The 27020-nt window shown below is 41.0% G+C and overlaps 1 protein-coding gene across 1 annotated transcript in view; it reads right to left on the bottom strand.

Moving 5' to 3' along the window:
* fras1 (Fraser extracellular matrix complex subunit 1) overlaps positions 1 to 27020 on the bottom strand; it is a 258127-nt gene that overhangs the window by 66277 nt on the left and 164830 nt on the right. Inside the window, exons 26-29 of the mRNA XM_068720965.1 lie at positions 24007 to 24301; positions 17756 to 17840; positions 9671 to 9994; positions 7 to 166 (exon numbers count right to left, since the gene is read on the bottom strand). Of these exons, the coding sequence (XP_068577066.1) occupies positions 7 to 166; positions 9671 to 9994; positions 17756 to 17840; positions 24007 to 24301 (864 nt within the window). The remainder of the gene's footprint in view (positions 1 to 6; positions 167 to 9670; positions 9995 to 17755; positions 17841 to 24006; positions 24302 to 27020) is intronic.

Below are 27020 nucleotides of genomic sequence, written 5' to 3'. Positions count from 1 at the left end.
TCGTACCGTATTTAGGTTGTCCATCTGAGACGACGATGGTGTAGACGATGTCATCGCTGCTGACTCCCCTGTAGTCGGCCTGCAGGTATTTTTTATCCAGTCGCACCATGCCTCCTTCCTTTACCCAGGTCACTGGCATAGACAGCGTGTGAGGAGAGTCAGCGGCCTGAAACAGACACGCATTTAAACTTTTAACCCTCAGAGCAGTGTGGCTGGTTTCTGTTTGGATACAGCAAGATCTGCTCAACTTAAGTTTATTCAAAGACTAACGACTTTTCCCTTTTTCTAACAAACGTCTATCATTTCACCAGAACGCTGTGGCACGATGGATCAAAGTAGAAAAATAAAATATATGATTTTTGGTTTCCCCTGGGAGGAGCTCAACAGATGCCAGGTATTTAAATCAAATATAAAAGCTTTCATGACCTGGACGTTAGCTCGAATTAGCCACAGGTGCTGTCGCATAATCAAGAGTTATTTGAATCAAATTTGCTCTCTAACGTGGTAAATTAAACATTATGTTGAGTGTTTCTCACACTGTGGAACCCCGTGTGTGATACCACGGTGGTGTGAAGAGAGATAACAGCAGACTCCTTGCTCCTCAGGTGCAGTCTGATGCCACTTTCACTTTGTTTTTGTCAGTTTGCTCAGCTTGTTTTTTTAATTCCACATCTGTTGTCACCTCAGGATTGTGAGTCCCAGGAGCCCGTCGTAACAGCTGTCAATCAGCCGCAGTGTCACCATGAGCGCTGAGCCCTCGAGTCAGCTCCACCAATCGGAAGCAACGGAGCGATCTGTGCTCAGAGCTGTCAGCAAAAACTTTGGAATCCGACTTGTTTTTTTTGTGACGCTGTATTGATCCGAGGCAGAGGAATTTAGAGCAGGATGAGCTGCGGAGAAAGCTTGCAGCGTGTGTCGCTGGAGGACATCTGAGCAGGTAAGATGAAAAACTAGACCTCTTAACTCTCTCACGCAGCGTGACAACCTGCTGCCTCAATAAAAACAGACTTACACACTTATTATGCATCTACAACAACCAACCTGCTGTCTATTCTGTACACAGACGCTCCGCATTTAACAACTGGATGAAGATAAAGGATCTAAAAGTCATCTAGTTGTCAAAAATAGTTTATAGAAAAACATATATTCTCTTGGCAACTCTTGACAGTAAGAATGTCAAAGAAAAACAATGATATTCATATTTCACCAACACTTGATACACAGGCAACTGGATATAAATCAACACTGGATGCTTTTCCACTAAAATATAAAAAGAAAGAAACATTAAACGCCTTCTCAACTACAAGAACCTATAATTTAGGTTTTTGTTTGCAGTGTGCTGAACTTACATTTCTGCTTTCCTCAGGTGGTGACACTAAATCAAAGTTCCTGGCTATAGGACATTAGTATTACATACAGTCTTAACACTTGAACTTCTGAAGATTTGCAGAAATCTATTTTAAAAGGAAAAAACTTTGATACCACTTCCTAAAAAGATACCCTGAGATAGATCAGTACACCACTTATAAACCAATAATAAGAGCAACTTTAGGGTTGCCATGTTGTAAAACAAATCCCCTCTGCTGGTTTTATCCTCCAGCAGGACACTTGCTTTATCTCTCTACCTATTCAATTTATCAAGACGGCCACTCAATGAACTGTCGGATCACTTATATGAAGAGAAAGACCAAAAGAAATACCAACCCTGTCTCTTATGAAACTAAACTGCATTCTTCATTACTTTCAGGGAAGTGTATTTTCTCCCAGATTGCGGACGCAGTTTTAAACATTTGGTTAAGATTTAAAACATTACTTGGTCATGTTTGGTCAGAATCATCCTGGTTTGGCAAAAAAATTAGCACGTTTGTTATGAGATATAAGTTACGGACGTGAATTAAAATAAGTCAGCGTTGACTTTTGGTTTCACGCTGGACATGTACAGCGGTCTCCTGGGTGAAAGTCCTGTGTTTGGTAGAACCAAAGCTCTTCCTCTGCAGACTTTGATGAGAAATGTATTTGTGATACCTCAAGAACAAATGTAATCCAGGTAAAAAATAGCCTTAAAACGTAATTTACAATGCAGTTTCTTTGTAATGTTTAGGAGACCAGGTTGAAACACACACACACACACACACACACACACACACACACACACACACACACACACACACACACACACACACACACACAAACAAACAAACAAACAAACAGAGTTTCCTGCAGGAGATCAGCGTAATGGCAGAAACACAGTGGCAGTGAGCGATAATAGATTACAAGAGTGTGCACAGGTGTGTGTGAGAACGAAAGTGTGTGTGTGGCAGTCTGTGTTTGCAGATAACAACCTGCCGACCAGCTGCCTGCCGCTCGGCTGATCCAAATCACACTATTTCAGCGGAGCAGCAGCAGGCGAAGAATCGCAGACGAGCCACAGAGGAAACACATAAGTCAGCGTGGCAGGCTTTTAACTCAGAGGACCACATCATCCGGGAGATTATCAGCCTCTCCTGATGAACACCAAGGTCTTTAAAAGGACGCTCAGACCACAAACAGCACACGCTACACAATGAAAGAGGACGGAGGATTTAGAAGTTTGCCGATACTCCTGATTTCCCCAGACCTCTGACTCTTTGTCCTGCAGCTGCTCCCTCATTTGATCATTTCTTCTAATTTTCTGTCTTGAATAACACACAAATCTAATGGGTTTTTCTTCTCACCGGAGTGAGATTTCGAGAAGGCTGAATCTCCTTCACACAGGTGCAAAGAATATTAAATGTTGGTGGAAATTGATCTGCTTTTTGACCTTCTGGGAGAGAGCAAGGAACTGGATTTGTGTGATGTAATTTCATATTGACGGTATTGGAACTGGAGAGAAGGGGAATTTTGAGAGAAAACTGAGGAGAATAAAACAAATATCAGAGAGGAATTTATGGTAATAAACTCAGAACGTAATGACTCATTGGTCTGAGAGCTGTTGATTTAAGGTATGTTTCTTAGCGCTTCTGCAAAGCTGAGGATATAGTGCAAACGTAACGTCACGTTCCACATCTTCAACTCCATCAACAATTACGTTAAGCAAACCTACAAGTGTCCTTTCCTTCAAATAGCAGAGACGAAGGACTGACTTGGACTTCTATGACTTGTTGGACACGTGACACGTTTAAACATGCGGTTAATGTTGCAAATTGAAACAAAACTAAAAATTATTAGTAAGCAAAAAAACTACTTGGTTAAGGTCATTAAAAAACATCATGGCTTGGCATAAATTCAAATAAGCTTTATTGGCATGAATATTCAGGTTACATTATTGCCAAAGCTAAATAACATATTACTGAAAATATGAATTAGTATTTTAAAATGATTAAATGGACTTACAAACTCTACAAATAAGTAAATATTAACTTTTGGTTTCACGCAGGACATGAACAGCGGTCTCCTGGGTTAAAGTCCTGTTAGTTTGACTAATACGTTACAATCAAACATTACCTGCAACAAACTACGTTTCATTCAAAAGGTAACTGACAATGCAGTTTAGTTTTATGGGAACCTAATCTTTAGGAGACAAGGCTGACTGTGTATTAATGATTGTGTACCAATCCTTCTGAAACCTGTTTTGTATCATCATGCTGCACCAGGATGATGTGTCAATGTCTCTACTAAAGTGTACAAAAACAAAACTATTTGTGTTTTAATCAATGTCTCTACTAAAGTGTACAAAAACAAAACTATTTGTGTTTTAATCAATGTCTCTACTAAAGTGTACAAAAACAAAACTATTTGTGTTTTAATCAATGTCTCTACTAAAGTGTAAAAAAACAAAACTATTTGTGTTTTAATCAATGTCTCTACTAAAGTGTACAAAAACAAAACTATTTGTGTTTTAATCAATGTCTCTACTAAAGTGTAAAAAAACAAAACTATTTGTGTTTTAATCAATGTCTCTACTAAAGTGTAAAAAAACAAAACTATTTGTGTTTTAATCAATGTCTCTACTAAAGTGTACAAAAACAAAACTATTTGTGTTTTAATCAATGTCTCTACTAAAGTGTAAAAAAACAAAACTATTTGTGTTTTAATCAATGTCTCTACTAAAGTGTAAAAAACCAAAACTATTTGTGTTTTAATCAATGTCTCTACTAAAGTGTAAAAAAACAAAACTATTTGTGTTTTAATCAATGTCTCTACTAAAGTGTACAAAAACAAAACTATTTGTGTTTTAATCAATGTCTCTACTAAAGTGTAAAAAAACAAAACTATTTGTGTTTTAATCAATGTCTCTACTAAAGTGTAAAAAAACAAAACTATTTGTGTTTTAATCAATGTCTCTACTAAAGTGTACAAAAACAAAACTATTTGTGTTTTAATCAATGTCTCTACTAAAGTGTAAAAAAACAAAACTATTTGTGTTTTAATCAATGTCTCTACTAAAGTGTACAAAAACAAAACTATTTGTGTTTTAATCAATGTCTCTACTAAAGTGTAAAAAAACAAAACTATTTGTGTTTTAATCAATGTCTCTACTAAAGTGTACAAAAACAAAACTATTTGTGTTTTAATCAATGTCTCTACTAAAGTGTAAAAAAACAAAACTATTTGTGTTTTAATCAATGTCTCTACTAAAGTGTAAAAAAACAAAACTATTTGTGTTTTAATCAATGTCTCTACTAAAGTGTACAAAAACAAAACTATTTGTGTTTTAATCAATGTCTCTACTAAAGTGTAAAAAAACAAAACTATTTGTGTTTTAATCAATGTCTCTACTAAAGTGTAAAAAACCAAAACTATTTGTGTTTTAATCAATGTCTCTACTAAAGTGTTGGGTTAAATATGAGGAAGGAGATGAAGGGCTGTTAGGTCATCAGCCGATGCTGCAAAAAACATGTCCAAAATATATCACAGAAAATAAAACCTAACAACATTTTTTTTTTCTTAGCCGCAGTACTAAATAAAAAATGCATGAAAAATGAATAATCAGAGACCTTTAAAGGGCTGTGAGCCAGCAGGTCTGAGATGGACTGTAAATAGAGTCGGTGCTGGACAGAGAGAGCTTTTGGCTGCAGTCCACAAAAACAGAAATAAATGACTTTGCCGAGATGGAGTCGGCATCATCCATAAAACATCGGCTATAGCTGCCGGGCCGGGACGGTCATGCTGTTGTAATAACAATGACATTGTCATCTCTCATTCTTCCATAACTCCAACAGAGGGAGGGGGGGGGGGGGGGGGGGGTGAACAGGCCGAGCTGATGGACACGTCAAACAGAAAGTCACAGAATGTAGATGTGAATCCTTATCTGCAACAAATTCTAATTTAATCTCGACGAGGCGTTGCCGTGTCTGAAATCAGAGCGCGGTGCCAAAGCAAACATCGTGGGGCTGCGTGACACCGGCCGACCGGCTTTAACGGAAAACAAATCACTGCAATCAAAAGTGTAATCACAGACTCGTTGATGTGGGGTATCGCTTGAAAAAAAAGAAGAAGAAAACTGAAAACTAATTATGGTATTCCCAAGCAACGATGAAGGCGAGCGCTCAGCGGGAGTGGATAAAGTCGTAGCACTCTGCTTGACAACAAAGCTGCTATTTGCCTTACAAATAAATATATATCTAATTTCCTTCCATTTCTGCAGAGGAACAGAAGAGACTTTTCTAGAGGCTCACAGTGTTCTCCTTCCATACAGTAATTGAAAGCCAAGGGTCCTGCTTCCTACTCAGCCGAGCTCCGGGGGCTCAGACTCAAGAAAGTCCATCCATCAGAGGGTCATTAAGGCCCTGATTAGTGTCCTTCTTTAGAGCTCCCTAATCCAGCTTTCAGGGAACGCTATTGTCCACGACACTGCCCAGCATCGACAGCCTCTGCTGGGTTTGGAAAGCACAAAGAACGAATCGCAATGGAAACTAAAGATTCATTGACTCTGGGTTTGGTAAAGTCGAGGCGGAGCCGATAATCACTCAGGGTTTTACTCCTGAGCTTTGTGGAAGTCCAGGTTCACGGAGTCTTCATTGAGCTTTACGCAGGTTGTGTGGGTTTTATTGCCTTGATCTTTCCTGATTCTTTTCCACACCACTTCTCACAGGTTTGAGACCCCCCCCCCCCCCCCCCCCGCAGGTCGCCTACAGTGTTGCAGCAGCAGGAGGTATTTTTTTAACTTTTAGTTGAACCTGAGCATCCTGCTGTTGATGACGTTTGATGTTTACCACACACAGCTGCTGTGTGATGCAGTACGGGAGTATAAAAAACACCAGCTTCCTCTGCAGTAGGTGGAGTGCTCTCTTGTAACTTTTTGTAGCAGAATTTGTTTTCCATGAAAATACAACCCAACTGAAGTTATGCAAATCTTCCTCTATTATCTGCACAGCATCACACCAGTGACACAATGCCTCGTCTGTTCTTCTTCTTCCTTTTTGTAGTGCTGGGAAAAGACAATATCCCCGCAGTAACGGGTGCTCCTCTCCCTAAATGTCCTCACTGATCTCTATTCTATGGTGATCCAGCCGTGCAGATCAAGCTGCAGGCAAAACAGAACTATATATTGGGGGACACAAAAAAGATTCTGATATAAATCAAACGCCACGTTATTCAGCATCAGGACATTTTACAGTAAATGGATACTGGTGTGTGTGTGTGTGTGTGTGTGTGTGTGTGTGTGTGTGTGTGTGTGTGTGTGTGTGTGTGAGTGGGATGTTATTGATTTACAGAAGAAGAAAAAGCAGAGGAGTTGAGCCTGAAGCACACCATCTGTATGCAGCCAGACAAACAGAGCTGCCCTCCGAAACCTGTAGCAAAAAATATATCGGAGGAAAAAAAAACAGTCTCTGCCGCCGGGAAAAAAAGTACAACCAGCGCACAGCGAGGTGGGCTGTTCAGTATCATGTGAAGGCTTTTCTATTCCAATGCAATCTAAAACCAAAGCTGGGCGCATTAACTACCTCAGACTGCTGAGACAGTTCAAACATTGTTGGAGGAAAAGTCTTTTGGAGGGAGTCTGTGTGTAAGTCAGATACAGCATGTGTGTGTTTGTGTGTGTGTGTGTGTGTGTGTGTGTGTGTGTGTGTGTCCACTTCAGACACGAGAAACCAAATTAAAACTCAAGTCAGAGAAGTTACAAGAAAAAACGACTAGACTTGGATTGACCGTGACGCTGTAAGAGTTGATTTGACTGCTTGGAAACTTGGCATTTAAAGGTAAAAAAAAAAATTCACAAAGCTAAGCGAAACAAGCTAAGTGTTAACTGTTTTACCCATGGAGTGAATCGGACATATAAGCTCTGGATATATGGATGTTGAGAGGTGGCAATTCGGTCAAGATGCCACAGATCAATAAGGGAAAAGAGAGCAGCCTCATTACCTCGAGGTTGCCTACATTAGGTGCCAGGTAAATGTAGATGGCACAATGTAATGGCTATAGAATGATGACACCTTCAGCATTTAGATTAGCTCCCTAGAAGTTTACCAGGAACAGTCAGAAAAAAATATTTGTTTCTGGAACTAAAGAAAGAAAAAAATCTATGATTAATTGTCCGTTGAAGCATCTTAATGCTGCGTTCAAACCAAACGTGAAGCACTTTTTTGCGTTGCGTTACTTGTGGGATACTTTCTGTTTATTCGCGTCCTTTGCACTTTATTTCCGGCATCAACCATGGAAGAAATAACCACTATTTCTGCTTTGCACTTGTTGTGGAAGTCCCAGATATCCCGCACTCTAAACACCTTCTTGTCTGGGTTCACAAGATCATCTCGAGGAGCTCCGTGGATTTCATGGAGGTGTATTCACTGTAGACCCTCGTTGCACATAATACATTTTCATAGTCCCTTACCTCGTCCTTAATCATCACAACCACATCTCTGATCCCAAAACTTAAAAATACTTTTATTCTTAGCTTAAACTCACAAACAGGGCTTTGAAGATGAGGACCCGGCAAAAAATGTCCTCACTCTCCAAAATGTCCTCACTCTTAAGGTTGGTCCCCACAAAGACTAAAAACAGGCGCGCACACATTCATATTGTGTATATCTTCAATATTGGACACAGGTCCTGCCATTGTCTCCAGTTGTGTGTGTGTGTGTGTGTGTTTGTGTGTGTGCTTATGTTTAGTAACTGAGTGAGCTGCCAAATTTGTCTCATACCAAACACACACACACCCCCCCCCTCCCTCCCCCTCTTCCACGGTCTTGGCGGCCGACGGCGGCGCTTGTTGTCAGATAATTACGTCCTTGTCATAAAAACCTCACCTGAAGCAATGACAGAGGACGGACACCGGCTGACCGGCTCTTTCTGCTACAATATTTAAATATACGAAGGTGGGCTCATGACTCCAGCAAACTATTTTTCAGGGATAAAGGCGACAGAGCACACTGAGAGTAATCAGAGTAATTAATGATTAATTCTCCTCCTAACTTATGAACTGTGAACTTGTGGAGGAAAGAAAGTTCTTGAGTGTCAGTTTTAAAACCGATTATAACAAAAAAAAAAGTACTTCCATTTGGATTTAAAGCTTCTGCAAGTAAAAGTTTCTCGTGCTGCCAGAGGGCAGCTCAGAATACAGTGAGATGAAAAAAGAAAGTCTCATTATGCTGTCCCTAAAAATCATTTACAATTCATAGTAAAACTGTAGAATGTAATGAATGCAGGTGCTGTAGATATCCAGCATGAAGCAGATGTTTCAGAGATTTCTGAGAGGATTTGTCCAATTTGGGTAATTGCACTTTGGCTCAATCCACCAAGATGATCCTGTGTGAGTTACAGTCTGGAAACTGCAGCTGGTGAAGCTTTGAGGTGCAACACAGTAGCTCGGCTCAGTGGTGTAACCTTCAGGAAAGAACTTCATCCAGTATTAATAGAAGATTGATGCCGGTCTTTTGCCTCTGCAGAGATGTTTGAGCTGAGCCAGTGAGCAGCAGGATGACTCTAAATTAAACACCAGAGAGCCTTAAAACAATGTGAAAGTATATTTGCGGTCATTTTTTTTGTGTGTGCTGAGTGTAAAAGACCGTTGCAAGCCTTTTGACTTCATTTTCCATATGCATTTTTTTAATCCCTCATCCGATGCGTTTTATTGTTCTGTTCGTTGAGGAGACAAAGTCAACAGCGCTAGTCCCAACGGGGCTAATGAAGGAGTGACACTAGAAAGAAGCTGACGTTCAGCTGACGAATCTTTAAAATTCCACATCTTTACATCTTTCACTTTGTTTGTCATGAAATGCTTAGTGCTGGGAGATGATGGGAATCCGCTTATTGAATGCCATTGTGGATGATGACGTTTGCATGTACGGTGGCTCTGAGTGGTCAAACAACTCTATAAACAGTTTTGATGGACTTGTGGTAAAAACACAGAAAAATCAAACCTGTTCCGAGTAACTTTTTATATAATGGACGACAGTTTTGGAGTCGGTGTGTATAAAAAAACGTGATTGACAAAATGTGAGATTTCAGGCATGAAATACAGACTTAGTGTGCAAAGATCTTCAGCCTTCAGTGCAGCCATTGTAGAAGTTTTTCAACCGCTGTGGCCTCTTTTACAAGAAGAAGTGTAGAAACTCGTTGCGTTACAATAAACTAATCCAATCAGTATTCATGCAGGTCAGAAGCCGGATCAGTGAATGAATATATAATATATGAATATAAGTTGCTATCTAAATATCATTAATTCCATTAACCCCCCCGTCCTCCCTACCTTCTGATTGACGTGGACCTGGAGGAGAATGTTCCTGTAGCTGTGGCCGTCGTTGACCTGCAGCACCGTCCCGTCCTCCGTCCCCTCCGAGCCGTCGTGGACGTACCGGATCTGTTCCCGCGACAGCTCCTCTAGCTTGAATCGGCCGAGGGCCCGGTCGCCGTTGAGACGGGTCAGCCGGCCGCGGCGGGGCGGTTCCAGGACCATGACCAGGACGTCGGCCGGGTTATCGGGGTCGTCCACCTGCAGGACCGACTTGGTGATGGTGACCGCTGCGCCGCGGCCCTCCACGGGGAGAGGAGCGAGAGTCACGACCCTCGGAGGCTGAAACAGAGAGAGGTTGGGAGTGAGATCGTGTTTTTTTGGTTTATAATCTGAAAGACGTGACGGACAAAGAAAGTAAAACAACACTTTGAAACTTTTAAAGGATGGCTGAGAGAACAGCAAGAGGACAGTTTCTCCCAAATTGATTAAGATAAGATGATGAGTTTTCTCCCCAGGGGGGGGGAGGTTGTGTCCAAACAATGAGGAAGATTAAGATGATGAAGCCTCATTAAACTGCACTCAGCCGTACCTGAAGGAAAGCTTCACCTCACAAAGTCAATTAAGAAGCACCGGTGAGAGCTGGAGGCCTCCTGTAGTGAGCAAGGGTATGACTTTACCCACAGCTCAGTCTGTGTCTGTTTGTACCATTATGTGTGTGTAGGATAGGATTTTGCTCTACAGCTACACAGAATGTATAGTTGACTCACTCAGGCTCTCATTAACCAAACAATTTAATACTGTAGTCATCAGTCGCCAAGCTCTGATAAACCCACCAAACGGCAACAGGACAGTCTGGTGAAGACGGTGGAAGAATCGGAAGCTACAGAGCCAGATTTGTAACAAGAGGTAAAAGAAAAGTGAGTATTGGATTAACATCCATCAGGTCAGATGTAATGTATGAACTTTCAACTAAACCAATGTAAACCAATGCACATCTGTACGAGTACAGACACTACTTGAATATAAGTTCAAACAATGTAAGTTTTGATAAAATGTGACAGGTACTTTTTCTTTTTTTGCACAGCTTTGGGGAAATTAAAATTAAAAAATTAAAATAAAGTCCACACAGAGTCAAGGTGTAAAAACACATGTCTTTCAGGCCGCTGCTCATGTGTGAAACCAGAGGTCAATGTTGACTTATTTGTCACATGACTTTAGTATTTAACCCAAAATGTAGTTTAGTTGCCTGATCACTGCAGTGGCTGGTGCAGGCGCACTGACCGCTGGTGCTGCTGAAGGGAACACGAATGAAAAAGAACTAAAGAACTTTTTGTGAGATATCTTATGAACCGTTGAGGATACTTTGCTCACTTGTACATAACCTTGTGAGTTTAGAGTTAATGTTATTATTAGTCAATAAAAGATTGTAATGAGGATATAAATGCATTTGCATCTTCTGTGTGCCTCTGAACATCTGACACAGAACACAACAAAGAAAGATTTTTAAAAAATAAAGCCTGGAGGCCCTGATGCCGTTCATTTCAACCTGACTCTCTGCCAGAAGTTGTCAGCGGGGCAGCCTGGCAGCGTCGGCGGTGCAGGTAGACGCCACTCCGCCGTGGCCCTAAATCAAACCCGCCGCCAGGCCGGGGAGCGCCGAGCCGCTCAACGGGGCTCGGGTCCAATTCGTTGCACTCAACGGCTGCTGGCGGAGCTCCAGCTCTTTTCTGCCATTACAGCAGCAGCTTAAGCAAAGGGGGGGGGGGGGTATGAAACAAGCCGGCGCCAGAGAGAAAAATGTGGGAAGTCACACACACACACACACACACACACACACACACACACACACACACACACACACACACACACACATACACACTCTGTGTGTGTGTGTCTTCAAACCAAAGCGACCTCTGGACACAGAGCTGAAACATGAGGGGGGGGGCATGTTGTTAGCCGCAGCCCTTTGCCCTTTTTGTTCAGATTTTTTTGGGGTTGTTTGGTGACACATTTTCAGAGAGGAATTATCTCCAAGAGACAGGCGACTGGGCCCTCGGGCGTCCACGTAGAATCCTGTGTTGTCACTTCAGCAATTCGTCGAGAGGAAACAAAAAGGTTTCAGATATGTTGGCGGGGGCTGAAAGTGTGTGCCGGTTTGAAATCGTGCTAAGACATGCCCGCTCACTAAGGGCAACTAGCGAAACCCCCCCCCCCCCTCGAGGCAGACGAAAACAAACAAGGCCCACTCAGGTAGGAGGGCTAACCTTTAATCATCACCTCACAGGTGAGGGAGAGGTGAGGTTCGTGTTTGGGAGAAAGCTGTCGTCACCCATGGGGCTCTGCAGCACAAAAAAAAAAAGGTGGGTTTTCTTTGTGCTGATTCCTGGGTTGTTTTTCTGTTTGGCTCTTTATTTTGTTTTGTTCTTCCTGCTGTGATCGTGCCGGATTGCAGAGAGCGGAAGTGTTTCACAGGTTGATCCCCTGCACGACCTCTCGGTGGGTAACAAGGCCTTTTATCTACAGCTCAGCTCTCATGTTGTTGTGTCTCGCAGTCACAACACTAGACAACACCATTTTTTTCTGGACTTCACACTTTAGACTGTTACTTCGAGACACCATTCTGAACTCAGGCCCTGTCTACACATATACAGAGATATTTTTAAACAGATATTTTCCTCTTTGTTTTGGCCTCTCGTCCGTTTTAGGTCACTGCTGAAACCTTTCAGAATTTTTGAAATATGCCTTCTAAGGTGTAGATTTTTATAAACTGGTTACCTTGTATCTGTGTGGACAAGTAAAACCAGGCGGCAACCTCCAATCCTGCCGAGTGAAGCCGAAGCTGAAGTGTCTTAAAACCTGCATTCTCTCTAGTGTCCATCAGGGAGCGACTCCTCTGGTTGTATGGAAGTCTATGAGAAAATTACTCTACTTCTCTCTTGATTTATTCCCTCAGTAAACATTGTAAACATGAGTTTATGGTCTCAATCTCTAGTTTCAAGTCTTCTTCAATACAGCATGATGTTCATTTAGAGTCAAAAAGACCATAAAGCAGGGTATGCTTTAGGGCGGGGCTACACAGTGATTGACAGGTCGCTACCAGAGACGTATACGGTGTCTCTATACGTCACTCCTCCTCAGTCCAAATATGGTCACTTCTGTTCATCGGTTGCAACAAAGCCAACATGGCGGAACTTGAGGCTTTATAACATCAGTCCACACACCAATGAGTGACGTCACGATGACTACGTCCTCTATGCGTAAAATGCAGCGTTCATGGGCTTCCATCACTTTATACTGTGAGGTGACGCTAAGCAGCAACTCAACTTAGTCGTCCGTTCCACATACATGAGTACATTTTCATTTTCGTCACAGCACCAAATAGAACATTTTTATAAATAAAGAATAATTAGCTATGCTTTACTCTTGTTAAATATTTGTTAACACCGCCAAAGGAAATTAATCTCACTGAGCATGCTCAGAATCTTCTTCTCTGGTATTGGACGTATCGTTGATGTAGCCTTTTTTTCACCTACTGGCCCGGCGAGCGTTTGGAGTCGTTTTTTTGTGTTCCAGTGTGGACGGAGACATTTTGAGAAATGAAGGTTGTGTGGACTGAATTCTATTTTAAAAAATATCTGTTTTTTAAAATATCTGAATACATGTAAACAGGGCCTTCATCAACAACAACAACAAAATTGAAAGATAGAAAGTGTCCCGGTAATTGCCAGCTAAGAGCATTGCAGAAAGTCCACAGCAAAGAGAGCCACGATATCACCGGAGCAGAAAGTCTCAGAAACCTAAATGTTGCCTCTTTAGGATTAAGATGTGGGGCTGTGTGAGACCACCTCTTTAGAAATGCCACTGGCAGATACCGGACTCTTGGAAACTTTCTTTTTCAAAAGAATCAGCCACTCCTGTCAGAAAGGCAGGCAGGCGGGCGAGGGGGGGGGGGGGGGGCTATCTGCAGCTCAGATCTCTCATTCCTGAGGCTATTACATTCTGAGGTGCCCGCTGGCTGCAGATCTGACGGGGATTTCAATCAACTATTTCTTTTTTTTTTTCTCCAACCTTTTTCTATGCGTGGAGGGGGCTGCATATCACAAATAGTCTTTTTCTCAATGCCATCCGGCTTCACAGTCAACCTTTCCAACAATGCCTCTTTTGCATTTAGGGAGAATGCAGTAGGGCTGCAACAGCAGAAACGTGTCCCCCTTGTAGAGATTTAGTTAGTGTTGTTGATTAAGCTCCATAGCAAGTTTACGTGATTTGGGCAGACGAGGAGGAGGCAGGCGTAATAAAGCTGCATTCTCTCTAATGTCCATCAGGGGGCAACGCCGTTATTTTTATGTTACACTGACTGAAGTCAGATCTTAAAACCTGTAGCACTGAAAATGATGGTTCTCAGCTTCCATTTTGAAAGAACAGTGTCACTGTTGTCTTTTTGTTTTTATCTCAAGTGTTGTCTCATATGAGGCAGTTGTCTTTGATTGTTAGTTCCAAATAAAAGAAGATAATAATCAAATGTGATGAAGTACGGTGTGGTTATTTTCAAGCATTTTTTATTAAATCAAATTGACAGAAAGATCTTGCTGTGGTGTAAAATTACATATATGTGATAAAAATATTTTGGTGCAATGTAAATGGTTTGTGTCAGCTCTATCTACAGATAATACGTTGTGCTCTTGATAATGAGGATGAGGGTTGAACACGTTAAAGCAAATCTACAACCAAATGTACAAATACTGACAAGATCTTTATTTCCAAAGACAGAAAACAACACTGAAAGTTACATCAGCGCTTCTGTTGCTCTTTGATGTCGAGTGAATGAAAAAAAGGAGCGATCACATGAGGCGGCTGCGTATGTTTCTCTTTGTGACATGTTCCTGGCTGTATTTTGTCGGAGCGAAGAAGTTCAAAGACGGAAAAAACAGCACGGAGAGACAGTTTTCGTTTGTTGTCGGATATGTCTGTAAATTACCCATGTGCCATCTGGGGTGGGGGGTGGAGGGGGGGGGGGGGATATTTCAAAGACTGGAGAGGCGAATGAGAGCCCTTTGAACGTCATAACTTACGTAGATAAACAGGATCCATGTCCAGTAATATGGATGTTTGTGAGGCAGATGATTGATCTAACCTCAAGTATTGAGAAATAAAAAATGTATCCAAAAAATAAATGTGTGTAAATTGAATGAACTTAGAGATGATGGAGATATTTTAGCCAGTCTATCACTTTCAGGACCCTGTTTTTAGAACATGTTCGGTGCTTTTCCTCGCTGTCAGACAGGCCTTTCCAAAAGGACCTGAAGCCGCTATCTACGCTCTCTTCAAAGCCACCAGACTCCATTGAAAGAAAACTGTAATATTACCTCACAGAACACAGGAGTTGCTGGTCTACCGTCTCCATCTGTTTGTTACCGCTCTTTCCATATCAGCTGGTTCTACTAATAATGTCTGAGAAAGTTGAGATAATAAAGCGATGGTGTAATTGAAGCCCCTGCAACACTAATTTACTCGCAGCTCACTCATATTTAGAAAAGCAGTCACGTAAGCCTCTACAGAGACCTGAGAGGGCTTTAGGAGCCCCTCAGAGTCAACAAACGTTTATTCACCTGCAAAACTAATTATATTTTCTTTGTTTTGTATCATTTATATGTATTTTATAACACTAATACACTCAACTGCACCAAAGCTTCCTTTTAAAACAAGACATTTTGCCTGGATGTTAGTGCTTCCTGTGACAGATATGGATGATTTTGTTTTTCCTAATAAACATTTTTCACTCAGGTAATTACATCATTACTTTAATTTGTTACACACGCTTTCAGCTATTATCTATCAACCGTCTGTCACTTTCTCTCCTTTGTAGTGTCGTGCGCGCGCGCATGCACGCACACACACACACACACACACACACACACACACACACACACACACACACACACACACACACGCACAGCACAGCTGTCACACTAACCCATCATCTCAGAGAGAGCCTTTAATCCCTTGTTCCTCATTATTTTCCATATTTGGGCTAAAATCAGAGGTCAGCTGAACACCAATCACGCCCCACAGTCGAGGCTGACATCGGCCAATCACGGCCCTGGCTTCAGTCCTTTGGGACGGAGCCAAAAAAACAGTGAGGAATGCAGATCAGCTAGGATGATGCAGCAAAAAACGACTACAAAAAAAAGAGCTGTCAGGTTTTCCAGATTAACTGTTGGCTGAGTGCCGCTTGTCGTCCACAGCGACGGTAAACTTCTCTCACATTTCTGTTTTTATTTACTGTACTTTATGTTGTTGGATGAATAAACTATATAGGAAGTTCTCAGCTGACTGTGGTTGCTACTGTGCATGGAAGGGAATTTATATTTTATGCAATCATGGCAGCAAGCTAACCATGTAGCAGGGATGTGCGGTCAGGGGAGGCAGGTGAGGCTCCGCACGTCACGTCTTTTCATGATCGCACATCATGAAAGGTAAAAAACAAATAATGATAAAATAAAAATGCATATTTCTCTACTAACCTGTGCTATAAATGTAATTTCTATATGATTCCAATCATTTCAATCATTTTAAAAATCTAAATTGCTAGATTAGCGCATGTCCTCTTCAAACAGAGAGGAGAGACGTGAGGTGAAGCAGTGACCAGCTGTTCCTCACCTCAGACTGTGAATCCCTCAATAACTGGGTTGAGCGCGTCTTTTGCTTTCTCATTGTTTATCACCACTGTAATATTTGTAGACACTTTTATTATACGTCCTTTCTTTCCATAGAATAGGTACTGTATTTCATTACCTATTTCATTTTCTGTGTAGAACATATTTAGTGTTGCTGACCTGACATTAAACTGCAGTGAAAAAGCACAGAGGGGCAAACAGTACCTCTGCCTCAATGAAGGGGGCGTGCGAGACCCACGGGTCGGGTTCATGCTTGTTCTGTCGTTGCTCTTCTTCTACACTTCTCTTCTTCTTATATTTTGCTTTGACTGCAAAAATGTAAGATTCAATATCTAAGCTTAAAAATGTCTCAAAAAACAAGGAAATATGAACAAATCAACAGCAATTCAACGTCGGAAAGGTAAAGTAACCTTTTATGTGTTTGTTGTTCTCTTTATACATCCGTGGTTGTTACACAGATTATCGTGGAATCTCCCGATTTTCGCGGGTGACGCCCGCGAGCGCTCCGCTTCTGAAACGCTCCGCTTCTGAAAGGCTCCCGGTGGGGCAGGTCGGTGGGGCAGGTCGCGGCGCACACGCTCCCGGTGGAATCAAATACGTACCGTACCTATGTGTGTGTATAGAATGCTGGTATGAAATATGAAAAACAGCCAGTTGTCAATGTACCAGCTGCCAACTGAATGGTGATTTAAGCTACTCTATTGGGTTCATATATTTGTAAATCTGACTCGAGTCAGTGCCTCACCAGCCACAAACCTCACCGCACGTCACTGCCATGTAGCTAGCTCAGCATGCTATCGTGTTATAAACTACAGGATCTAGTTGTTCTGTTGTTATTACAACTGCTAAAAAGTCAAATACAGATTCAATTAGATGTCTGAGAGGGCAAATGTTGCTAAATGGTGTTTTTGTGGTTTTGCTCGTAGAGAGTGAGATAGTGTCCTTCTTTTAACACTCTTCTGCTCGCTGTGTCATATTTATCCATCAGATACTCACTTGACAAAAGAAACTTTAAGAGTCAATGCGAGAATGATGCATCATGTCATTAAAGCACAACAGTAAACAGTATAAGGTTTTTAGAAACTGAAAATTATACGAAAAACTTTCTTAACAAGGACACAAGTATCGACTCGGCATCAGATAGTGTTTCACAGGAAACTAAATTTGGAAACAAATGTGCCTTGGCAGAGTATTATTCTCTATTATCTGTAATGTTACAGAATTGACCTGCACAGCAGACTTCTTTATGAGATATCTATATTTGTAGTCAATTTTCTGCCCGGAGAATACGCTTATGATGCAATAATTTACAGTCTGTGGGTGTTGTGTTGAGGATGGTTTGTTTCTCTCGAGTCTTTGTTGACTGGTGTGTCATTGAGAGTGAGCTGAAGAAAGTGTCTGTGTTGTTTTACACAGTACATACCTGCATGGACACGGCTTGAACTGCAATGGTTTCTGGTTGAGAAAACAGCTGGGGGTCAGCGACACGCAACGAGAACTCACCAGTCCTACAGGAAGGGAGAAGGAGAGAACAAGAAAGAAAGAAAGATAGAAAGAAAGACAGAAAGAGAACAGAGAAACAAAGAAACAAAGAAAGAGAGAGAGAAATAAAGAAAGAAAGATAGAAAGAAGTAAAGAAAGATAGAAAGAGAGACAGAGAGAGAGAAAGAAAGAGAGAAATAAAAAGAGAGAGAAAGATATATTGTTAATTCACTTGAAATCAGATCATCTAATAATTAATAACATCTTGAATTAAAGGGGTGAAAGCTCGTTGTCTCTCTGATTCCTTCACTTTGAATAAACATGACCTACAAAAAGCCTTTAGTTAGCCCTGGAGCTTTCTGGGAAAATGAGTCCAGTGTGGCTCCCCTGGTGTGTAGTCATTAGATCTAATCACCTCGGTGCTGTGTAGGTGAGAGGAGAACGTCAGTCACACACACACACACACACACACACACACACACACACACACACACACACACACACACACACACACACACACACACACACTCCTCATCAACTCTTTTCCTCTCACCGCACCGCCTCAGCATCATAAAGACGAGGCTTATTACCCACAAGTCCCTGGGGCTGAGGGCTCGGACACGGCCAATCTCAGAGCTACAATACATATTTAATGTTTTGGATATTAAACAATGATGACCTTTATTAAAGGGTCAGCATTCTAATTTTATAAACAACATAACTTTGTTGTCTTATGTTACGATGTTGCGTTACAATGTTGCGTTATGTTGTTGAATTATGTTGTTGCGTTGCGTTGTTACATTATGCTGTTACGGCGCACCGTTACGTTATGCCGTTACGTTATGCCGCTACGTTACGTCGTTACGGTACGCGTTACGGCACGTTGTTACATTTTGCCGTTACGTTACACTGTTACATTACGCCGTTATGTTACATCGTTACGTTACGTTGTTACGGTACGCTGTTACGGTACGCTGTTATGTTGCGTTGTTAAGTTACATTGATAAGTTACATTGTTAAGTTACATTGTTAAATTACATTGTTATGTTACATTGTTATGTTACATTGTTATGTTACATTGTTACGTTACATTGTTAAGTTACATTGTTACCTTACATTGTTACGATGTTATGTTGGGTTGTTACATTGTAACATTATTAGAAGAAAATCCCTAACCATGATGTTTTTTCTAACCTTAACCACGTTTTTCACTTGGTTTGCAGAAATACCAACATTTATTCTGGTGACTGGGTTGAAGTTCTTGATGTTGTCAAATAAATGTAGTGGAGTAGAAGTATAAAGTAGCATAAAATAGATACTCAAGTAAAGTACAAGTATCTCAAAATTGTAAAATACTTAAATACTTACATACATTCCACCACTGGTGTGATGCATAAAAAAGTACATATACAGTCCAGTATTTTTAGCTGTGGTCAGTTTATAGTTTGTTCACTTCTTGTTCAAATTCTAAAAAGTCAAATACTGTCATGATTTAATGTTTAACTGTTTCTTGTGACATAATTAATTGATGATGTCATGTTGAATTAGGGTGTAAATGGTTACAGGTCAGACCTCAACGGATGCTGATGCTTTAATAGAGGATGTGACGGCTTTCGGAATAGTTTTTAGGTGATATCTTTTATAAATTGTGTTCATTCTTTCATTCAGCGACTTGGAGAATGTATAACACGGAGCACTGAAGCTGTTCTTGAGGCTCGTGGTGTTGCCAGTGTCATTTGTCACAATGTTCCTCTTTAAAATTCATCCTTCACAGAGCACATTCTCACCGCGCCTTTCAGCAAAGATAAAACTCTTTTTGAATTACAATTTCTTGCAACAAAAGTGAGACTGGTCACAGTTTTACAGCATTTGTTATGGTTAAAATAATTCTGGCCCATTAAAGAAACTATTGGACAGCTTATTAAAGTAACATATTTCTGACAGAGTGTCCCTGAATCTCTTTTTATGCACAGGTAATATATGTGCCTGGTATATTTGCTGCATTCATATGAGATGAAAAAGGGATTTTCATTTGAATGCAGACTTGAGACAAAAATAGAGCAGCTTTTGATCTGTGTGACGTGTGTATACGTGTTTAAATACTTCTCAATAGTAAAGTATGCCACTGAAGACATACTACTCAGTTTGTGACTTGACACTTGACATGTTCTGCTGAGGCAGTAAAGATTGAAAATACCTTCTTTTGACAAGTGAAAATAATTTAGCTCATGTTAAGCAGCCCACCACAGCTGGCGACTATATATTCTGCCGTCTCTTTTATCTGCAGCGACTTTCATACGGGTGCCAGGGCCAGACAAAATGGAAAAATTAGGAGAAAGATGTTTTTTTAATTGCTTTTATGAGAATAAAGTCAAAATTGTATTCTTGAAATGCAAAGAAAAGTTAGTTTCCCTCTTCTCAATTTCATTATTTTCAGTACAACTTTATTCCAAACCGTTTTCTCTTGATTTTAAACATTGTGACTTCATCTTAAAAATGCAAAATAAAACAACACATAATATTATGGGTTTTTTTTTAAAGATAAAAGCAAAAAATAGTATGGCAATAATACTGTCAGTTTAACCTTATTTTTGACATTTCAACTTTAATCTCAAAATGCACTATAGTAAAAATCTTCCTCTTCTCTTTTTTCCCCTCACTTCTGGCCCTAAAACCTTTCCGTAGTGACTGTAGTGTGTGAACAGGACATTTGGACACCACATGTTTTCCTCTGCTCGACTCGAAAAGGAATCAAACCTGAAAGCATTTGTTTGTGGCTCTGTGTCTGCAGCCATTATCCCCCACTCCACATAATTTGACAAATATGGCTATAATATGCAGATTAAATCCTATTTGGGGCTTTACGTTTTATTGTCTCCATTAATCTAATGGCTCAGAACTGGGCAGTGGACCACATTTTACTAATTCACTGGCTTGCCTCCGTTTCGAGGCCAGAGCAGCTGAGTCAGGACTGAATTATCTGCTCAACATGTCGATTCCGATTGGTTGAACGGACATTGGGCCCAAACTCAAAATGACACAGATTTGTTGCAGGAAAAAGCCAAAGCAGAACAGCTGTAGGAAAACTGTCTCCAGGCTGAGCACTAAAGAGGCGGCATGAATTCCTTCTTTACATATTAGCGGCCTCTTTGATCTATGGCACTGAAACTCACACTGGCTAATCACACTGTCAGATACGGCAGAATAGAATGCAGAACAAAATGCAAATCCGGCCACATTAACCGAGGGAAGTGTAAATGTGATGCATCTCCGGGACGTGTGTGGGTTAATGGAAATGAACTTTCCAACCAGGAAGCTGCATGAATTTAAAAAAGATGGCAGGCAGATAGGCCAATAACAATAGCAGGGAAAGATGAAATGTCAGGATGCTTGAGGATGGAGGGGAAGGAGACAAGGTGTCTTCATGTAAGTTCAAAAGGAGACACGGTGTCACACTTTGGCAACAAAAGGAGAAATTAATTTCAATACCAGATGCATTTTAAAGTGTTGGGTGTTAATTGGACAGAACATCTAGCCTTCCTATTGCTTTACAGACAGGAAACTAATTAAAGGAAAACATGAATAAATACGTGAGGAAGCATAATGAGTGTGGTTTCTTCCAAACAGGGAGCGAGGGCTCAGTGGAAGGTTTGATGAGCATGAAAATGATGTAAAATCATCCTGACCTCAGTTAGAAATGAAGGAGATTCTGAGTGACGCGAGTAAGACACGAGTCTACCGAAGGACGGTCAACCAGCGTTCAACCTATTCACGAGACAGCCGTCACAGTTTAATCTCTGGTGTACTGTCATACACTTTCACAAATTTCACACAATTACGTCACAAAATAACCAAATAAAGTGTCAGTTTCACTTCTCTCCTTCTGTCCGCATACGTAATCTTTTTCTCTTGCTTCACCACAAGTGTGTACTTTCTGTCTTTTGTCTCTCTCGCTCTCTTTTGCTTTTGAGGGATTTGCAGTGTTGCATCAGCTCACTGTCGTTTTTCTAGAGGAACGCAGAGGTTATTTTTCTCGCCTGCACCTGGTTTGTCAATCTTGGTGACTCGCTGTGTGAAACGTATCCTCATACAAGGATTGGTGCACCTGTGTTTAGGCAAGTGTTAGGTTAAGGAAAAGATTGTGGTTTTGGTTGAATTAAGTACGTATGTTATGTAACTCTTAACGTACATTTTTCTTTAAAGAAAGTTAAAATAAGTCAACGTTAACTTTTGGTTTAATACGGGACATAAAGGTCTCCGGGGTGAAAGTCCTGTGTTTGTTTGGCTAATCAATCTATCCTCAAACAATGGTTCATATGATATCTTACGAAAAATTACTTGTTTTTTGAGTGACACGAAAACTAGCAACACTGACTTTTCAAAATAAACGTCCGTCTTCACAGGAAACAACAGTTAGGTTTAGGCAACCAAACAACTTAGCTAGGTTTGGGAAAAGATGGTGAAATGCTTAGTTAGGTTTAGGAAAAGATGGTGAAATGCTTAGTTAGGTTTAGGAAAAGATGGTGAAATGCTTAGTTAGGTTTAGGAAAAGATGGTGAAATGCTTAGTTAGGTTTAGGAAAAGATCATAAAATACTTAGTTAGGTTTAGGAAAAGATCATAAAATACTTAGTTAGGTTTGGAAAAGATGGTGAAATACTTAGTTAGGTTTAGGAAAAGATCATAAAATACTTAGTTAGGTTTGGAAAAGATGGTGAAATACTTAGTTAGGTTTAGGAAAGGATCGTAAAAATAGGTTAAAATAACTACTGAAAAACGCAAATTACGTGACAAATAAATCAACGTTGACTTGGCTAAAAGATCGCTGTTTTCTTGGGCACATCCACCTCCCCTCCCGCCTGCCCTGTATGTGTTTTTGCGGTCTTACTCAGTCCTCGTTCACGATTACGTGCATAACCTACAAAATGATTTCATGGAATATCTACGAATCACAGCGCATCATTTTTTGTAGGTTTAGCTACGAATGTTGGATGAGACCACTCATCCATCCATCTCGACTTCCTCCGTACGCAGACTTTTGTCGCTCTTTATACTCCATCACCTGACCTCCTTAGAGGCTGCCCTGCACGTCCTGGCTCACAAATGCGTCGGTTGTATACAAATTAAAGTGCATAATTGTTTTCAACCAGCTGACATGCGATCAAAAGGTGTTATTTCTATTATGGCATCAATGCCAGAGAGGCAGGATAGAGATTCATCCATGAGCAGCTACCTGAAGGCATCAGGTAGCTGTTTCATCTACACTCTTAATTGGAGTGATGTTGCTTTCTGGTGAGCCACAAGTACGCGAGGCAGATCCGTTGGTTAAACTTTGCGCAACAAGCATCAGACTGTTTGCGAAATTACCACGGAAACCTCGGCGCTGATACGCACATCAAAGGAGCTGCTGTGATTCATTACTCTACAGTGAAGGAGACGGATGCATTAAAAGCAGTTGACACAGTTCCATGAACAATCTCAGATCAATTAAAACGTCTCTATGTGCTTATGACTCCCTCAGGACAAAGGTGTGTTATTTTTAATATCCCAATTTATTTGTAGATCATTACCAGGATCACTTTTATGGAGCAATATGAAGAGTAATGGGCCCCATTTAAAACTCTGCTTTCATTTGATCTGTGGCAGTAAGATGGTGTTGAACTGCAGATGTTTTTTGTACCGGTAAAATCAGATGGGGCAACTATCACACACTGAAAACATGATTGACCGAAAGATCACGTGGGAGCCCAGTGTGACCCACCGCCACCGGAAACTATGTTGATCTAAATTAATTTCAATCTTTTTTAAACCTACGTCAAGGAACCCGTTCAGTAGAAAATCAACCCACCTCCTCTTCAATTATGGTCAGGAGGAAGGTCGTAGAGACGGTTGGCTGATGCCTGTTGACCCATTTAGATTGAGGGCAGCATAAAATAACATTCTCTACCACCATCAGCAAAACAGCAAATGAGGAAATGAGAGCACTGAAGCTGTTCTGGAGGCTCATGGTGGACCGAAAAACACTTTGTTTTGTGCTTTCATTTCCAGGCATAACTTTCCAGTTTATAATAATTTAACATTTAAATTTAAATCATAACATCGTCATCAACACAAGCTCATATTGAGCAGTTTTTGAGTGCTTTTTCTTCCTTAAAACTTTCTCCACCTCCCTACACACATCAGATCCACTGACCTGGCTTTGTCTTTTTGGTGTCTGAACCGGACCCGGCCGGATCTCAGCTCCGCCCAGGTGAAGGTGTCGTCCCCGGTCAGGTCTCGGCCGGCCTTCCCTCCCTCATCTCCTTCTCCCTCCCCTCTGAACAGGACCAGCCGGCCGTTAGCGGGGCCCCGGACGAGCTGGAAGATCAGCCGCTCGGACGGACTGTCGGGGTCCGTCGCCTGCAGCAGGGCGAGGGGCAGCGGGGCAAAGCCACCGATGGGGACCAGCAGGGAACCGTTCACCCGGAGGGCCGGGGGCTGGGTGTTCACTGAAAGAAGGAGGGAGAGAAGAAAAACATGAACTATCTCAAGAGCAATCATTCAAAGTGTATCTTTCGGGTGAACCACAAACAAAACATCACACTTTAATGATTCCTATGTGTCACGCAAAGTCATAAACAAGATTAAAGCAGATACACCTTAAGAGATTTTATCAGAATGATATATGAGAGAAAGATGAGAAATATTGATTGACAGGTTTAAAGGTTAGAACATTTCGCTGTAATTAACTCTCTTGATCTTAATTGTTTTGAGATAAGACGTCAAATTATCTTTGATTATGTGGTTAAAACAATACGATAAGAAATCATTACTAGAAATAAAAGCTGTACATTTGTCTCATACAACTAAAGAAAAGAAAATTGACAGGTTTCATAAGTTAATTAGTTTGTAATAATAATTTAAAGTAAAACCTTTCACAAGAGTGAAACAACATAGAGCCTCTAATAAGCTGAATTAATACATTATAATGCATATTAAAAGCCTTCTATTTATCCAATTAAAATTGCAGCTGGATCAGACTGAGTGGGTGTAGGGATGAGACGAGGTTGTGAAATTAAAATGGAAAAAGTGTGTGTGTGTCTGTGTGTGTGTGTCTGTCTGTCTGTCTGTGTGTGTCTGTCTGTCTGTCTGTGTGTGTGTGTGTGTGTGTGTGTGTCTGTGTGTGCGCGTCTGTATGTGTGTGTGTGTGTGTCTGTCTGTTTGTCTGTGTGTGTGTGTGTGTGTGTGTGTGTGTGTGTGTCTGTCTGTGTTTGTCTGTGTGTGTTGGTGTGTGTGTGTGTGTCTGTCTGCGTGTGTGTTTGTCAGTGTGTGTGTGTGTGTGTGTGTGTGTGTGTCAGAGACGGCTGGTGAAATACGAGCGAGGCGTCTGGGTCTTGGCGTGGCATTTTAAAAGTTGGCTTTAATTGGAAGTGACTTTGTTGGGGAACTTTTTAAAGATCAGCTCTTTTAAGAGGCCACGTTTGTAATCTCATTATATCTCCTCTAACGACGCCAACAGGCACTCTGAATACTCAAAACTTTCGGCCACGCAATTAAACTCACAAATGAGAATAAGTCTATAATTTAAAAGGACAAAAGTTTCTCAACTTTTCTTTCTTCTTGGCTGGCAAAAAATGAATAAGCCCAAAAAAAAAAAAAATAGAAAAGAAACAACAACAAAAAGTAATTTGGTTCCAGGCTATTTCACTGGATTAACTAATGGATTAGTTGAAGCCTAGAGGCTGAAACAAATATTCATTATTTCACAAGAAGAAAGCATTTATCACAAAGGGGCTCATGATAATATAGTTCTCTATTACAACTATGCACTGTCAAATTTCACGAATCATCTCACGACCACAGTGAGATCCTGGAGGCCTCGGCGTCTCCGCCCAAAGGTTAACGAGCTCTGTTTGAACATGAAAGCCCCAAAAATAGAAAAGTACAAGACTCCTCTAATGACCTGCCTCTGCAGACAGTGTTCTTCTCAGTGTTATTCAGGAGAAGCAATTAGCATTGTGGTAACAGAGAACTCCTAATGGGCAGTTAATGTTGGCAGTCTGAGCAGAGATGAAAAACACTTCCGTCACTATTCAATAACTTGCATTTTTGTCTTATAAATTCTCTCTGACCTGCGTGAGCAAGTCTGAAGCTCATTTATGATTTATTCTTGTTTCAACAATGAATCAATCTCTCCGAATCTGAATCTTTTGTAGCCTCAGGAGTGAGTGGAGACAATGGAAGTCAGTGTAGCTCTGTATCCGCTGAGCGTGTCGGCAACGAGGTCACTGTCTGCTGTCTCATGTCTGCTCAAAATTATTATATAGAAGTTTGTCAGCTTGTTGTGGAATATTTAACTGATGTTATGAAGCCTCGAGTTTTGCCATCTCGGATTACGGTCGTCGCCATCTTGACTTTTTGCAACTGTTAAACGTAACTGACCATATCTGGACTGAGGAGGAGTGACGTAGAGACGCCGTATACGTCTCTGATAGAGACCTGTCAATCACAGTAGCCCCGCCCTAAAGCATACCCTGCTTTATGGTCTGTTTGACTCTAAATGGACCATAATTGACTAAATGAACATCATGATGTATTGAAAAAGACTTGAAACTAGAGATCAACGCCCTAAAAACGACGTTGCTGCGGGATCAGAAAGTTAGCTTCACAAAAAAAGCCAAATGGGATTCTTCCATTGGAGTCTGGATTATTACAGAAAACTGAAGTTTATGACGTTTACATTGTTTGTTCGGCTCGAGGTAATTGTTTCCAGATAAACTGTGCATCAGCAACATAAATGTTGCTGCTGTTAAATTAATTAGACACATTTTCCTGTATTTCATTACACGAGCCGCAGCTTTTGGAGCGACATTAACATTTTAACAGCTTCGGCTCACGGAGCGTCGGGCCCGTCAGCTCGGCTCACCGGCCTGTTGCCTAGCAACCAGCCATGTGGATTTAGTTTTTTTATGTGACGTCTTCTGGTTGACTCGCATGATTTATGTGCTGGGTTTCTGTACTGACTGTAGAGGTGGATGACAACATTTATTACATGTCTGAATCAGGTTCATCAACGGACGGATGGATGGATGGATGGATGGATGGATGGATGGACGGACGGATGGATAGATAGATAGATAGATGGACAGATGGATAAATGGCTGGGTGGATGGATAGATGGATTGATGGATGGATGGATAGATAGATAGATGGATGGATGGATGGATG

This window comes from Cebidichthys violaceus, unplaced genomic scaffold, assembly GCF_023349555.1.
Source record: "Cebidichthys violaceus isolate CVI_PGR_0920_01 unplaced genomic scaffold, fCebVio1.0.p SCAF_26, whole genome shotgun sequence".
In the NCBI taxonomy this organism is placed as follows: Eukaryota; Metazoa; Chordata; class Actinopteri; order Perciformes; family Stichaeidae; genus Cebidichthys; species Cebidichthys violaceus.
This window is presented reverse-complemented; position numbering and strand designations above follow the sequence as displayed.